Here is a 15,114-nt window from a genome sequence, read left to right on the forward strand (position 1 = left end):
CGAAAGCAAAGCCATTAATAGTTTGCTCTCGTAAATTAGGTCTAGCAAAATGGATATTGTACCAATGAGTAATTGAAAGGATATGTTAGTTTCTCCTTTAAATAGTTTCCCGATTTCAGTTTCCATCTCATGATTGTCCAACTCTTTAGAGGTGTTTGCACTTTTTAATATGTTATATTTACTGTATATTATGTATGTGTTGAGTATAGTTTTGAATATATGTATATCATAGATATTGAGAGTATATGATGCATTAAAAATTTAAATAGGAACAAATTAGGAATTTACAGCCAAGTCTTTTATTTCTCTTTTGTTATTCTCTGAATAATCCCCTTACTCCTCATACATGCCCACTGTAATGAAATTTTTTTCTATTAGCATAATAGAAGGCATTTTTAAAAAAGAAAACTGAAACAATAGCCTTATCAGAGCTATAAATGTTCATTAACGGATTTTTTTTTCTGATAGCAACAGCCCTCCCTCTCCCTAATTCTGTAAGTATTTATATGTATATAAAGTTAACAATAGACTTATTAACACAAAAATGCCTGAAGAACTGGGACCCTTTGTTTTAGAATAATAAATTGAATTTAAAACAAAATCATCACACCTTGAAAATATAACATGAGAAATATTCATTCTCCTTTTGAAAATGAAAATATTTCAACAATCATGCCTGCATAATTTATCACTGAGCAATGAATCAAAAACAGTAGAGCAATCATGATAAAAATGTAATCCAATGAACTTGGATGAGAGAGAACTACATACTGTACAACAGTTCATTTTAATGAATTTCTATCTTTTTTCTCAAAACATCACTCCTCATCCAAATTAAGTAAAATTATTTTTAAAGAGAAACACCATCAAGTCACAAACAGGCCTTTTATTACTGCTACTGCACCATCTTGACATGCAAGGAACTATGTAGTCAAACTGTAAACAGTTAAATCTTTTCCCTTCCTGGAAGAAAATGAAAATATAATATAAACACCAATTATATTTGTATAGCTTTTTTAATTAACACAACTCCACCACTGGTAAGAGTTTATACTTCTGTGCATAATTACCACAATAGCAGCTCTGCAGACTAAGAACTGCTGTTCTGTTCTTCCCGGGATTTTAACAAGTCCACTGGAACACCTAATCTGCTATTACCAGTTTTGAGTACATACCAACTTCAACTAAAATTGTGCATTTAATGTACACTGCAATGAATAAGATTAAGTAAACAAATTAAGTACTTAAATAGCATTTATATTATTCAAATGCATTTTGTGTTTTCTAGATTTGAGACCAGGAAGCCTAAAGAGCATGTGATCAAAGTGATTAAACCTCTGAAAGACCTTTTCTCATTAAATATGATGCGAGTCCTCCTTATATTTAGAGAACTGTATTGTAGAGGGGGATGGGAGGGGGAGAATCTATGTATGGGTAGGTGGGGGCTGGCAGAAGACAACACAGGAAAACGGCAAAAACCAGATCTCCCTTCTATGGGAACCTAATTAAATCACAAAGCCTTTCATCAACAAAAGAACGGCTGCTGAAAACATAAAGTGTATTCACAATTAAGCAGCAATTATGAAGCAATAAAAGTGTATCATAATTATTATTTATTTTCAAATATCTAGATCAGTGGTTCTCAGATTATGGTCTCGGGAACACCAGTGGTTTATGAGGTACTGCAGGTGGACCCTTGTGAGAGTATGGCCAAAATATTGGGGCACTGCCACATCTTATAAGATTCTAGCATAGCCACCCCAAATATCACAAGTTTCAAATGAGCAAAAATGCACTAAGATTTGGAATACTGCAAATATTTTAGATATGTGAGTTGTTTTTTTTTAAAAAAAACTTTTATTTAATGTTGGGGTTTTATGGACACTATAGGAAGATATGTATCCTCTGATGCCTACAAGTACCATTTTGCTCTCCCATAGCTTATAAGGTGACTTTGGATGAAGTAGTGGTCTGCATAAAGAAAAGGATGGAAATTGATATGCTAAAAATTGTTTCCTTCTAGCTTTTGATAGGCAATTTGGTAACAGCCTATACTGAAAAACCATTCCAGCAGCCTTGAAGAAGAAAACTGTTAATAGGCCATTGGATATTTCAATGTATGTTTTATTAAGGGATAAGAATATATATTTGCTTCTAATAGGGGAGATGACTTTTAATAGCGGCAATAAAGGAGAGAATATAGTCAGAGCAACATTATTCGGTAGTGATTATGGCAATGATTTTCCCATTGGATACTAAGGCTAAAATCTGCAACAAGCTTTAAGTCCATGGATTTCATGGGCCATCCGTGTTATCAGTATTAATGCAGAATTCAAGGCAGTTTTATGTAGGAATGTAAGGTTTTTTCAATTCTCAACTTGCAATTCTGAACATGGCTATTGTAAAAGGGGGAAAAAGAATGGTTGTGGATACGTTGTTGATGGATTAGTATTTTCTCCTCTTATGATGAATTAGTTTGGCAAGGAATACAGGAATAAGCTTTCTGCTGCATTCCACATTCTGAACTCCTATACTTTACCCTGCTTTTGAAAGATATTTTGATATTAATTAGCCAATTTTTTTACTTATTGAAATATATGTATTTTATCCTTGTTATATTTGGGTCACTGAAATACATGTTTGTATTTCTAGCTTGAGTTCTATTGTCATACCTGGCAGTGATAATATTTACAGTATATCCCTAATTATGTCAGTTCTTGTTTGATTTAATTATGTGTGTTTGAATAGTGATCAAACTGAAGCACTGGTAACCCATTACTTCTAACTATGTAACGAGTCCTTCAAAATATTCAACATTTCAATAATATATTTCATTTTCCATTATAAAGCAATTTATAATTTTTTCCTTTTTTTCATGGTAGGGATACTAAAAAAATCATGGAGAAATATTTTATATTAGTACTGATGTTAGAATATTTTCTTCAGATTCAGCTGATTTATTCACATTGCCCATTAGGACTTTGGGGGGTTCAGTGGGAAGAAGACATGTTAATTCATCTAAGCTTGATACTTCTTACCATCATCTTTGCCACCATCCAGAGATTGCCTCCATAAAAACTGAGGCTATATTTTAGCTTTCAATGGAAGCTCTTTAAAACAAAAAAAGGTTGGGGGGCAGAAGAATAAAACATTCCAGAATATACAAATGCATTCTTGTTTTCTCAGACACAAGTCCCTTGACGGGTTGAAAGGTGATGCTTTCGATTTCTGATTCCCAAACTCTTATCTTTAGACTCTGAGGGCTTCTGTTGTGAAATGTCTATCAGTGCACTTGCAATTGCCAGCCCTGTAAGAAAAGATAAAAAGAACATTGTAATACACCATAGTAAAAATATTTTCACAGCATCCTTTATTCTTTCATGTCCAGGATATACATATTGAAGGTTTTGAAAATGCTTTGGAAAATTTATTTCAGTCTTTGCATAAGGATGGCCCTTCAGTGTTGGCATTTAAGGAAGCTATGTCTTTTTATAAACATTCATGAGAATTCATAGGAGACAAGATTAAAGCCAATGAACTGATTTAATGGATAACAGAGCTTTTTGTAACATCTTTTTAACCATTGTTTCAATCTATGTCACTTTTTCAGTACATATCTGTTTCTGAGCGAGAAATAAAATTTCTAACTTCAATGGAGTAATTCAGCTTATTATTAAAATTCATGTGAGTTCTGGACAATGGGAGTGAATGCTATTTCAGTGGAAAAGAGTAATTAAGTTATTCAGATTAAAATACTAAGTCTGGCTCTGAATTTGAAATATGCTGCCATAACTGGCTTTTCAGTTCAGTGATGTGGACACCTGGCTTTCCATCATGCATGCATGCATATGGAAACATGTCTCCCAATGTACATATATTCTCCTATTTATTTATTGTAATGGCATTATGTTCTGTTGAACTGAATTTTGAGTTGAGTTCATCCATTCTGAGAAGGCTCCAAGGCAAAATGAGTCTGCCACTGAAATAGCTTTTCCCTCCAGCTTTTCAAGGAGGAAATGGTTTGGGGAAACTGGCCATTTAATGTACTGTTTTGTTTTGTTGTATCTTGCTACTATACAAAATATTGCATATTCAAAATTAATTAAATACACATATATAATGAAATCCTTTATTATATTGCATTTATCAAATGCCATTTCCACAAAATTCACATAGATATCAAGGTAATTGGGCTAATATTCCTTGCACAAAATTATTCTTAACTGAATGTTAGTATTAATGCTTGCTTCATTTCATTTGCATTCATTTCAGGATGAACTTATCAGCAAAATATATGCAAACAAAATTGTAAGAAAAAATATCTGCCACTTGACATTCTTCTGATGAAGTAAACATGTACTGGGATTTAAAGTCTGCCTGTAATATGACAAGTATCTATCAACACTGGACATAGTGACTAGAGCAGTTAAATTTTTTACTGCAGCAATATTCAGAACTCCACAAATCAGTTTAGTCCCATGTAATGTCCATAGCATGACTTTAAGATATTAAGAAAACATCAAACCTCTAATCATGACTACTGAAGAATTCTTATTGATCTCTGAATTCTAACTCATTACTCTTAGTTTAAGACATTCATTGTATTACTTTATATGTGACTTTAACCATTGATTTTTGGTAATATCAGATACAGAATGCCTTACTGTTGGTCTAGTAGAATGTCTCCTCATGGCCATCTCAATTATTCCCTTACATAAAGGTTTTATTTTACAGGAATGATGGCAACATGCAATCTCAAATCAGGATATCATCTCCAAAATAGTACTTGAAATTGCCGACTGATTAGGCCACTGATCTCAGCATTATGATTTCCCAAATCTTAAAATCATATAAAATGTAGCTTACGACCTTAAATAGAATTAATGTAATTAAAAATAAAATCTCAATTCAATAAATATGATTGCCTCAGGTTCCCATGTATTATGGCTTCTATCCATATTGTGTCTCTTCCCCACTGAACCATCCTCCCTCTTGTGCTGTTTGGGTCCATGACAGATCAGTGAATAGGCTACTTTATTGTGACTGTATTCAATAGAAAGTAATAGAAAAGAGGGTAAGATCAGTTTATTAAATGCAGAATTATTCTTTGATTATTCTGCTTCTACAAGAGAACAGCTGACTCCCTAGAATAATGTTAAATGAAATGGATTAAATATACTTCTCAGTGATCCTGAGATGATTCTTTCTCAAATTCATATTTTCCTTCAGAGGTTTATTTGTGTGCTATTCCACTTACTTTGTTTAGGACAACAACTGTGAAGGAATCATGCTTTTCAATCTAATACTGCATTCTGGGACCTACTGACATGCTGATAAAGTTCTATTAAAATCAGATCACTCCAGAAGATCATTTCTCAAAGCATCACACAAATCATCCAAAGAAATTTACTTACTGTTTTCTCTGGGCTCAACAACTTTCTTGTTATCAAAGCAATACAATTAACTGGGGGATCAATTTATTATTTTACACTGGCATCTAAAAGAATTTCATTTACCAAGTAAAAATGATGCGCATATACTGCTGGCCAGTAGAATTTACATCAAAATGCTACCCAAGAGTCAATAAAATGCTGGGGCTTAAATATTTATTATATGCTTTACCTTTATTTAACAGCTTTTTCCCCAAGACAGTTAATATTATTGGCTGGAAATGTAAATTCTATGATAGCTACCATATATTTTCCTCTATTTCCATAGCTTGTTTAATTTACTGTCCCTTCACACGTTACCCATTTGAAAATACCTTCCTACTGAGCTACTGCTCTTATTTTTCAACACTGAAGCCATCACGTAAAATTAACATGGCTCAATCCCATAAGTCATCTGCCTTGTTTTTTAACATGTAGATACAGAGGTTCATCTAGGAATGAGATCTGTCTATTCCAATACACTTTAATTTGGCATTCTCTGGATGAATTGGGATTCAGTTTTAAAATGGCTTGAAGTTGGGAAAACACATTGTATGAAAGACACCTGTAGCGAGAATATGTTAACTGTCATTATGTACAAAGTTCTGGTTATTTTGATGAATTTTGCCTAAAGATAAAGAATAGCTTCTTTTATCAAATGCTTTCACATAAATATTAAATGTGTGCCCAATAAAATAAAAGTGGGAATTTATTATTATTAGTAAAACAATGTTACATGTATTTGAACAAAGAGAAAACCAGTGTTATTTAGGTTATACACAGAAATATAACAGTCATCTTACGATGGTAATAGTTAAACAGAGAATTTCTAGCCATAAAATTACTTGTGTGCATTTATGTGTGTGATGTTTAAGCTATTTATGGCAATTATGTAGAACAATTAATAAATATAGAAATAAAATGTACCACATCAAAGCAGATTGCTTTGCAACGGTTTGTAATTTAGATATAAGTGCAACATTGAACGTTTCATTAGAACAATAGACTTTTAAAGTGGTTTCGTTTTGAACAAGACTTTCCTTTACAAAACTTTTGCAAAAGAAAGGCTGCATTCTACATTTTATTTTTTTTTCTCCCAGCAAAACAGCTTCATTAGGCACGAAAGGTTAATTGTAGCCTTAAATGCAATTCAAGCAACAACATGCAAGTATGTGGTGAATGGAGCAGCTTGACAGAAGAAGCAGCATGCTATAAACTGTTTGCCCCGCTGAAATGTTTTACTACCTCATTTACTAACTGTCTCCTTTTACTGCTTCTATTCGTACTTCTTTTAAACCTTTAATAGCTACAGTTTTATTTCAATGTAATCAGATTTAAATAGAAATACCATGGCTGAGGATATTTAAATGTTTTCCTTCCTTGCTGTTTTATATAGATGCACACTAACTGATGCAGGGGCCCATTATCTTCCAGAATAAGAAGGCAACCTTATACTTCAGCCTTACTTGGTGTTGGATAATGCAAGCTTTTCCCTTTCTGCTATTGTTAATTTTAATTAAAAATTTATCAAGTTCACATTCTTCTCCTTTGTTCGACTGAAGGATGTTAAAGATGACCTGCTAGGTTTGGTTAGGAAGATAATTGCAACATGATTTTTCCCCTTTAAACATATATTATTGTAGCGTATCATCCTGGAAAGATAACTTTATTAGATAAGATTACATTTTCAGGCATTTTCACATTATTATGCACATACACAATAGAGGTATAATAAAGCATACATTGGCACACAATGCTTTAGATCTTTTAACCAAATAAAAGAGAACGGCCATTAAGTAATTAAATGAAATAATTAAGAAGAATTGAAAAGAGAAAAGGTGCTCCCATAATGCTAGTAGAAAATCAAATGCTTCGCGCATCAAAATTGTTCCATCATTACTGCAATTTTTCATTTTATTTCTCCTGCTCTAAAAGCTATTGTAACATGGACAGTAAACTAAATGTAGCTGCATTAGTGCTGTGAACTCATTACTCACGTTATTACTGTCAGGAATCCCAGTGTCCCTGAAAGTTAATGCAACAGTTTTAAATCCCACTGAGAAAATGATGGAAATTAAAATGCCTAATCTGTGGTTACACAGATCACCATAGAGCTCAATAAGTGTATCTTCATCTTTATCTCATCAGCACTATTTATAATTACATGCTGCTCCCTTTTTTTAAACTGCATCCTGTCATTTATTATCAACATTTCACTGCACTAAAGCACTCTGCAGGTACGTAGGGAAATCTCCTGGTTCATCAGCTTTCACCCATTTGTAGCAGTTCCCACCTTTCTTCTTTCATTCATTCAACTCATCCTTTTCTGGAGTTAAAAAAAAAGTGCAGTAAAACTAAAGCCCTAGTCCCATTTCTTATCTTCTATCTGGATTATTCATATTATACTGAGCAAAGTTTTATCCGCTTCTATTTGGTTCAGCTCAGCTTACTTGGAAACAAGTAATACTGAAGCTAATTGAGGAATTCCTCTGCTTTCCTACTGTTCACTGTTGCAAGTCATGGTATTCTCTATATGGAGCAAAATTTGGACTTTGAAGAATGGGGAAAGTCTTGATTCTTTTGAATTTAGGTGTTGTGAAAGACTCCTGAAAATACTGTGGACAGCCAAGAAAACAAACAAGTGGGTCATCAAACATATCAAGTCAGAGTTGTCACTCAAGGCACAAATGACCAGGTCAAATAATATTTACTTTAGCCACTTTACATGAAAACCAAGCCCTCTATAGTGTTAACCCATCTAAGTATTCCTGACAAGAGGCACAATCAGGAGAATCACCACTATCTTTATTGTAAAGTTACATTAAATAAAATCTTGCAAGACTGAAAGCATTTCTCTCTTCCGTTCTTTTTTAGTTTCGATAAAACTATGGGAACTCTCTTCTGAATAAAATTTCATACTTTTCCCTCACAGGGGACCAGAGCTGCCTCTTTTCAGACCATTGACCTGATTGTGGATCAAATTCCTATCTCGCAAGGTCAATCCTATATACCAGTGATGAATCTTTTTGGTGCTGAGTGCCAAACCAGAACGCGCATGCGTGCATGTGCACAGGCATATGCATGCTCTGGAGCCCTGGAAACTCGAAGACCAGCTCACTGGTGCGCATATGCATGCTGGCCACCTGGTCTTCTGGTTTCCAGCGCGTGCATGCATGCTGGCCAGCTGGTCTTTGAGTGTGTTGGAGCTCCAGAAACTCCAGCTGGCCGGTGCACATGCACATGCTGGCCAACTGATCTTTGTGCATTCCAGAGCACCGGAAACCCAAAGACCAGGTGGCTGGCACATATGCATGTTCCAGAAACCAAAAGAACAGAAAGGGCCCTGCGTGCCACCTTTGGCATGCATGCTATGGGTTCGTCATGGTGACTATATACCATCACACTAGAGAGGGCTGTAATGCTGAGAAACAGAGAAGAAAAGAAGAGGCTAGTGACTAGTGGCAGGTGGATGAACTCAGTGACAGTAGTGATAGATACATTGTTGGAAGTTCTGAAAGATGATGTTAGAGACATGGAGAAGATCTATTCATATGGTTGTTAAGAATCATCATTGACTTGATAACACATCATTCAATTGGTCCTTACAGATGAGACTTTTTCTATAGGGCATCACTTGTTTCTCTATATGATTTCTCCTTCCCTTTCTCTCCTTTGTTTGGTTTATTCTTTCATTATACTACATTTGTTATGTCTGAAGAAAGTTGTTTGAATTAGGCTCCTGATCCTTCTCTCATTTGATTCCCTTTAATCTTCTGGTCTAAAATTCTTTGTTTTCATAGCTATTTTAAGTTATGATATGGAAAAAAAGATATTCTTATAAGTACCGATATGAAGAACAACCCCTTTACACTAGGGGTGGGTTTCAAAACTTTTTACTGCCTATTCTGTGGGCGTGGCCTATTTTGTGGGCGCAGAGCTTAGCAGTCATGTGATTGGGTGGGCATGGCGAACTTGATGTCACTCACCAGGAGATGTCATAGATTGGGTAAAATATGGTGAATCTCACTTATCAACGCTCTTGCTTAGCAACCAAAAATTTGGGCTCAATTTAAGTCATAAGTCAAGGACTATCTCTACCTTTGTCTGCATGGCAGCCTTGCCCTAGTAAACTCCTTCTCCTTTCTGGCAATTTGTCTCTCTGTTAGAGGAACCAAAATAATCCAGACAATGTAAGATTTCTTGCTGCAGCAAGGGATTGGACTAGATAACCTCTGATTACCCTTCTAGCCCTAAATTGCTATGTTGTCTGTCTGTCTTTCTTTCTTTCTTTCTTTCTTTCTTTCTTTCTTTCTTTCTTTCTTCTTTCTTTCTTCTTTCTTTCTCCCTTCCCACTGTGGGAAGCAACCTACCCCCCTCCAATAAAATATTACTCCCAGAAAGGGAAAAATCAAGCTGCTAACAAAGAAACCTGCCTGAGGCTCAATCCACATTCCTGCCAGATAGAGATAATGAGATAATGAGCCTATAGAAAGTTTGGCTTCATTCATTCACATAACCAGGGAATCATCCAAACACAAAGCCCATATTGCACAAACCCCAAAACTTCAAAAACATAGAACCATATAAGAATCCTTCCTTTTATCCAGCTTGTCGTTCAGCTGACCAGAAACAAACTGCTAAATGGCAAATCTTTGTAAATCTCTTTCTGAGCAGCTTTTCAATTTAAAGCAGGACTCTCCAAAGTTTGCAGCTTTAAGACTTGTGGACTTCAATTCCCAGAATTCCACAGCCAGGCATGCTCAGTTCCGATTTAAAGTGACAGCAATTGTTTTTCTCCTTTGCTGAATCTCCTGACTGAAAAGTGAGTTTCCTTCCTTCTTTCTTTCTTTTTCTTTCTTTCTCCCTTCTCTTCCTCCCCCCTCTCCCCTCTCTTTTATTTTAAAAGCTTTTTTTCCCTTGCCTGAACTGGCAGGGGGAAAAAAAGCTTCTGATGAAGCTTCTGACAGAAGAACAGGCTTGGGGCATGGCCAGGCCACCATTATTACTACCGGTCCTATCTGGTACACCAGATTCTCATTACCTCTTCTGGCATACCGTACAATACGATGAGGAACCCACCTGTTTTACACCTATAAATTATAAACAATGGGTATGCTTTAATTTTATGGGACAAAAGTCAATTGAATAGATTTGTGTTGGGCAGTATTACATGAAAAAGTTGCTACAACTCTAGTCTCTAAATCTATAACAAAATAAACAATATGTATTTTAAGAGACAAATATGTATACAGAATTATAAGCATTCTAGAAGCAATTTGTGTACAAGTCACTATCTAATATTGAATCTAACTTCATAAAAATTCAGTTAGAAAAACTTTTTTGAGCATAGATATTTAATGCATGATAGATTTTTTTATCCATATAATCATTTTCCATTTTCATTAATAACAATCAGTTAATCAGAAGAAAACATATTTCCACACTCATCATTCTAATTTGCTTTTCAGAAAATTCTTATTGATTTGTGACTTTACAAGTAGTAAAGTGCAATATATTAATTACATATGCAAACTGTGAGATGTTTAAGCCAGAATATAACACAATGATTATAGTGATGCCTCTGCAAGATTATTGCTTTGCAGGTTTTATTTTTCATCAAATACTGTTTTCTGCTATTACATTACTATAAGATGAGTAAGAATAAATTATTACTATTATTACTGAAACAGACACAAAGTAGAAAGTTGAGAATTGTTCCCTTTTACTTTTCAATACTTTTCAATGGTGGCAAATATAAATTAATGACAAAATGTGCATGATGACCTCATACATTATGTTTTCATGATGAAATAATCATATATTTCATCATTTTGGGGCCAACACAATTTGCTGTTCAATCTTTTGATTGGAATATATTTTACAAACATGCATATGCAAAATTTTACAAGCATAATAAAATTTGTTTAATGTTTAATAGTCTTTCTCATTATGAGAATAACTAAAATGGGTTAGGGTTAGTTTAAAATAGACTACATAAAATTATAATGCCAATAAAAATGATAAATGATTTAAAGGAGGTAAGGTGAAGGTTGTCAATATCCACAAGATAAAGAACATCTAGATTGTATATAAGCTATGACCATAATTTAGAACCGACACTATACTTTTTCACAAATAGATGAAACTAGAACATTTAGTCTGTAAGTTTATAAACCTGTTTCTAATTCTCCCAGGCTAATCAAAGTCAACTGGTGACAGAAATTAAACAAATAATAGTCCTTAAATCATAAAAGTTAGATCTTCATATTATTTAAAAAAAATTATTTATATTTTCTATTTTATCTGTTTTAATGGAAATTAACGTTTTTCAAAATAATAATAATTAAAAAATATTATCTATATTGTATTAAACATTATATTTAAAAATACATATTTAAAATCTAGCCTATTGGTGGTTCACTGGTATTTATTTCAGTTTTCCACTTAGAAATTGAAAATAATACAGAGAAGAAGGCGGGTAAAACTATATGAAATAAGGATTGGCAAGACGACAGATTTTAAGCTCTGGAAATTATCAATAAAAGTTAACCCAATTGATTTTGCTAAAAATTCCAGAGTAGGCCCTGATTAATCAATTTGTTAGGCTTTCCTTTCTTTTAGTTTTTGTTAGGATTCTTGACCCAATTCTATAAACTGATTTTTGAGGCCATTCCTTACAAACCTGTCATTTCAGAAGAGTTTCCAATATTACATTTTCAGTTCAATACAAATCTGTTCAATGACCAAAACATGCCATCTTTGCTGCTGATATCACAACTGGGTTTTCACTTCTTTTTGCTACTAGTGTAGCAAAAAATAAACAAACCAGATTGGAAATGTGGTTTCCATTTGAAGTTACTGAAGACATTTATAGATTCCTTATTATAGAATCCTCTCTTGCAAAATGTGCTGCTCTATTTGCCAGAACATCCTTATACTCATCAGTTTGTTTCCTCTACCACTATATAGCCCAACTCTTCATTAGTTCCATGAAAAAGATATTGCCCTTACAAGCATCTGTCATGAAGCAGCACCTGATGAAGAGGGCCAAGGATATTAAAATACAATCAATGTAACATACTACTCTAATTTTCAAACTATCCTTTTCATTGAATAAAACATGGAAAGAAATTGATATATGGAACTATAATTAATTATCTGTCAAACCTGAAGTAAAGTCACCAGTTCTTGAAATGTACTATTTAGTGATATGGAAAAGCTAATGCCAAGCAAGTCAGATAGTGTAGGTTTTCAAAGAATTTTGCTACCAAACAATCCATATATGATTGAAAATTGACCCCAATTATTTCTATATGGGTTACAAGTGTGTTGCGTGCTCTCTCCCCCATTCCTTCTCCCCCCTCTCTCTCTCATTCTGTGTGTGTGTGTGTGTGTGTAAGTCCATTCCTAAAAAGGGACTAAATCTAAATGATTTGTGCATCTGAAGCAGAACATTTAGATTCAGTCACAGTTTTGTTCCACATAGCATCAATTTTGTGAACTCTAAAGTTTCCTCTTTCCACTACATATTCAAAATGGACAGTGATTAATATATATGTATGGTGCAGGTATATATTGATAGCAATAGCAATAGCAGACTTATATGCCGTTTTATAGGGCTTTCAGCCCTCTCTAAGCGGTTTACAGAGTCAGCATACCGCCCCCACAGTCTGGGTCCTCATTTCACCCACCTCGGAAGGATGGAAGGCTGAGTCAACCTTGAGCCGGTGAGATTTGAACCGCTGAACTGCAGCTAGCAGTCAGCTGAAGTGGCCTGCAGTACTGCACCCTAACCACTGCGCCACCTTGGCTGATGGCTGATATATGTATATAGTGTGTATGTGTGTGTGTGTGTGTGTGTGTGTGTGTGTGTGTGTGTGTGTGTGTGTAAGAAAGAAAGAGAAAGAGAATTATGAATGTGTTTAGATAGATATACACATTGGTATGTATTTGGGTAGATATACAGTTTCTCTTCAGAGAAGGAACAGATTTTTATGTTTACTCTGCTCATAGTAAAAAAGACAATTAAAAAAAGTTATCTTACTAGAAGCCTGTATGCTACTTGTGCTGAAAAAGAAGAGGAAGATGCTGTCTATTTATTGAACTAACCTCTTATACCCCAAATGTGTTTGTAGGTATGTGCAAAATAATAATTAATTTTTTAAAAAACAATTCAAAAATAGGAAAATCTACTTTTTTTCATCTGGATATCCTCATACCATATACAAATGAAAAAAGAAAAGCAAAATGCAGAAAATTAATGGAGATTTTAGGAACTGAACTGAGAGGAAGAATGCTCAGGGTAACAATTATGAATCATTTATCTTTACTTCCCTTTTTCTGTCTTTCAAGGAACAATGTCATGGTGTTTTGAATGATGACTTCTTTGCATCTAAAAGACATTTGTTATTAGAAACTACTTATCAAGGCTAATTGAAATCTAATTAGCACACTCAGTGCCAGCTTCTATATAAAAGAGCAGTCAGATAAACCTTGTTGCTAATCAACAGTCCAGATGTATGGCCACATCTATTTTAGTCTTATTCCATTGCTATGCCTAGATACTAATATACTTTTCTAAAGCTTGCTTTGAAATTTGTAAGGATGAGTTGACCCTTGTTCTCTTCTTACATGTTCCAATCTAGTTCTTGAAAGCAACTATATTCTGAAATGGTTTAAGCTTAGTGTTGCAGCTTTAAAAACAGCTGCATGATGTAATTTTTGTAGTTTGCATTTTAAGCTATAAATTTATTTCAGTCCAGATATTTCTATTGATGATGTTTTCATGAAGGCAGTTTATTATAGAATCATGCTGGTTTGCTTGTTTATTCAATAATTAATTCTTTATCCTAATTGTTAGATATAACCATAATGTATTTTAACTCATACAAACTTAGTAACTACAAGTACAAAAATGATGTTTTGTAGTTGTTCTTTGTTTTGCTGGTATTGCTAACATTTTGCTACAATATGCTAATTTATTCTTTAGACTTGTTTTACACAAAATGTCAGTTATTCAGTACAAAATGCTGCAATTAATATTCATTGTTGGCCTGTTTCCTGTAATTAAATACAATGACAAATAAACCATCTCTGTGATTTTATTCAGAATTAAGTCAACCAACTGTAAATCTCTGAAAGATTAACTGTCTGGACTTCTGAGGAAGAAATGATGGACTAAAGAGGCTCCACAAAAAACAGATGCCCTTTGTTTCAGTTAAGAAGCAGCTGAAAAGTAGATTGGTTCCTTTAGCCCTCTCTGGACAAAGAGAGAAGACGAGATTGCCCATGATGCATTCCATACAATTGCTCTTCATAATTGATTGCAAGGCAGCAGTTCCCAGACAGTGGGAGTACCTGGAGATGAGTGTTTTGAATTCTTCCTGTAACTGCAGTTGGAGCCTTCAAAGGGCACCAACTTTGTTCTTTCTTTCCTAACCACCTTTGGGATTTCCTATTACCTACTTTAAAGAAATTAGACATCTTAAAAATGACAAGGCTAGAAACACCAGGTGAGTGTGTTCAATTCTTAATATAAGAAAAAGAAATCATCATCATAAACTTTAAGAATCCAAAATAAACAGTAAAAGGCAAGACAAGGATTTGGTTATAGAAAATTTAAATAGATTAAGAAGTAGAGAATTTTGAAATCTTTGATTTTGAATATTAAGTCTTTGAAATTAAT

The 15,114-nt window shown here is 34.0% G+C and overlaps 1 protein-coding gene across 1 annotated transcript in view; it reads right to left on the reverse strand.

Moving 5' to 3' along the window:
- Positions 1–280: 280 nt before the first annotated feature.
- Positions 281–15,114, reverse strand: part of ATRNL1 (attractin like 1) — a 520,320-nt gene continuing 505,486 nt past the window's right edge. Inside the window, exon 29 of the mRNA XM_032225338.1 lies at positions 281–3,307. Coding sequence (XP_032081229.1) covers positions 3,183–3,307 — 125 coding nt within the window. The 3' untranslated portion in view covers positions 281–3,182. The remainder of the gene's footprint in view (positions 3,308–15,114) is intronic.

Source organism: Thamnophis elegans, chromosome 10 (genome assembly GCF_009769535.1).
Source record: "Thamnophis elegans isolate rThaEle1 chromosome 10, rThaEle1.pri, whole genome shotgun sequence".
In the NCBI taxonomy this organism is placed as follows: domain Eukaryota; kingdom Metazoa; phylum Chordata; class Lepidosauria; order Squamata; family Colubridae; genus Thamnophis; species Thamnophis elegans.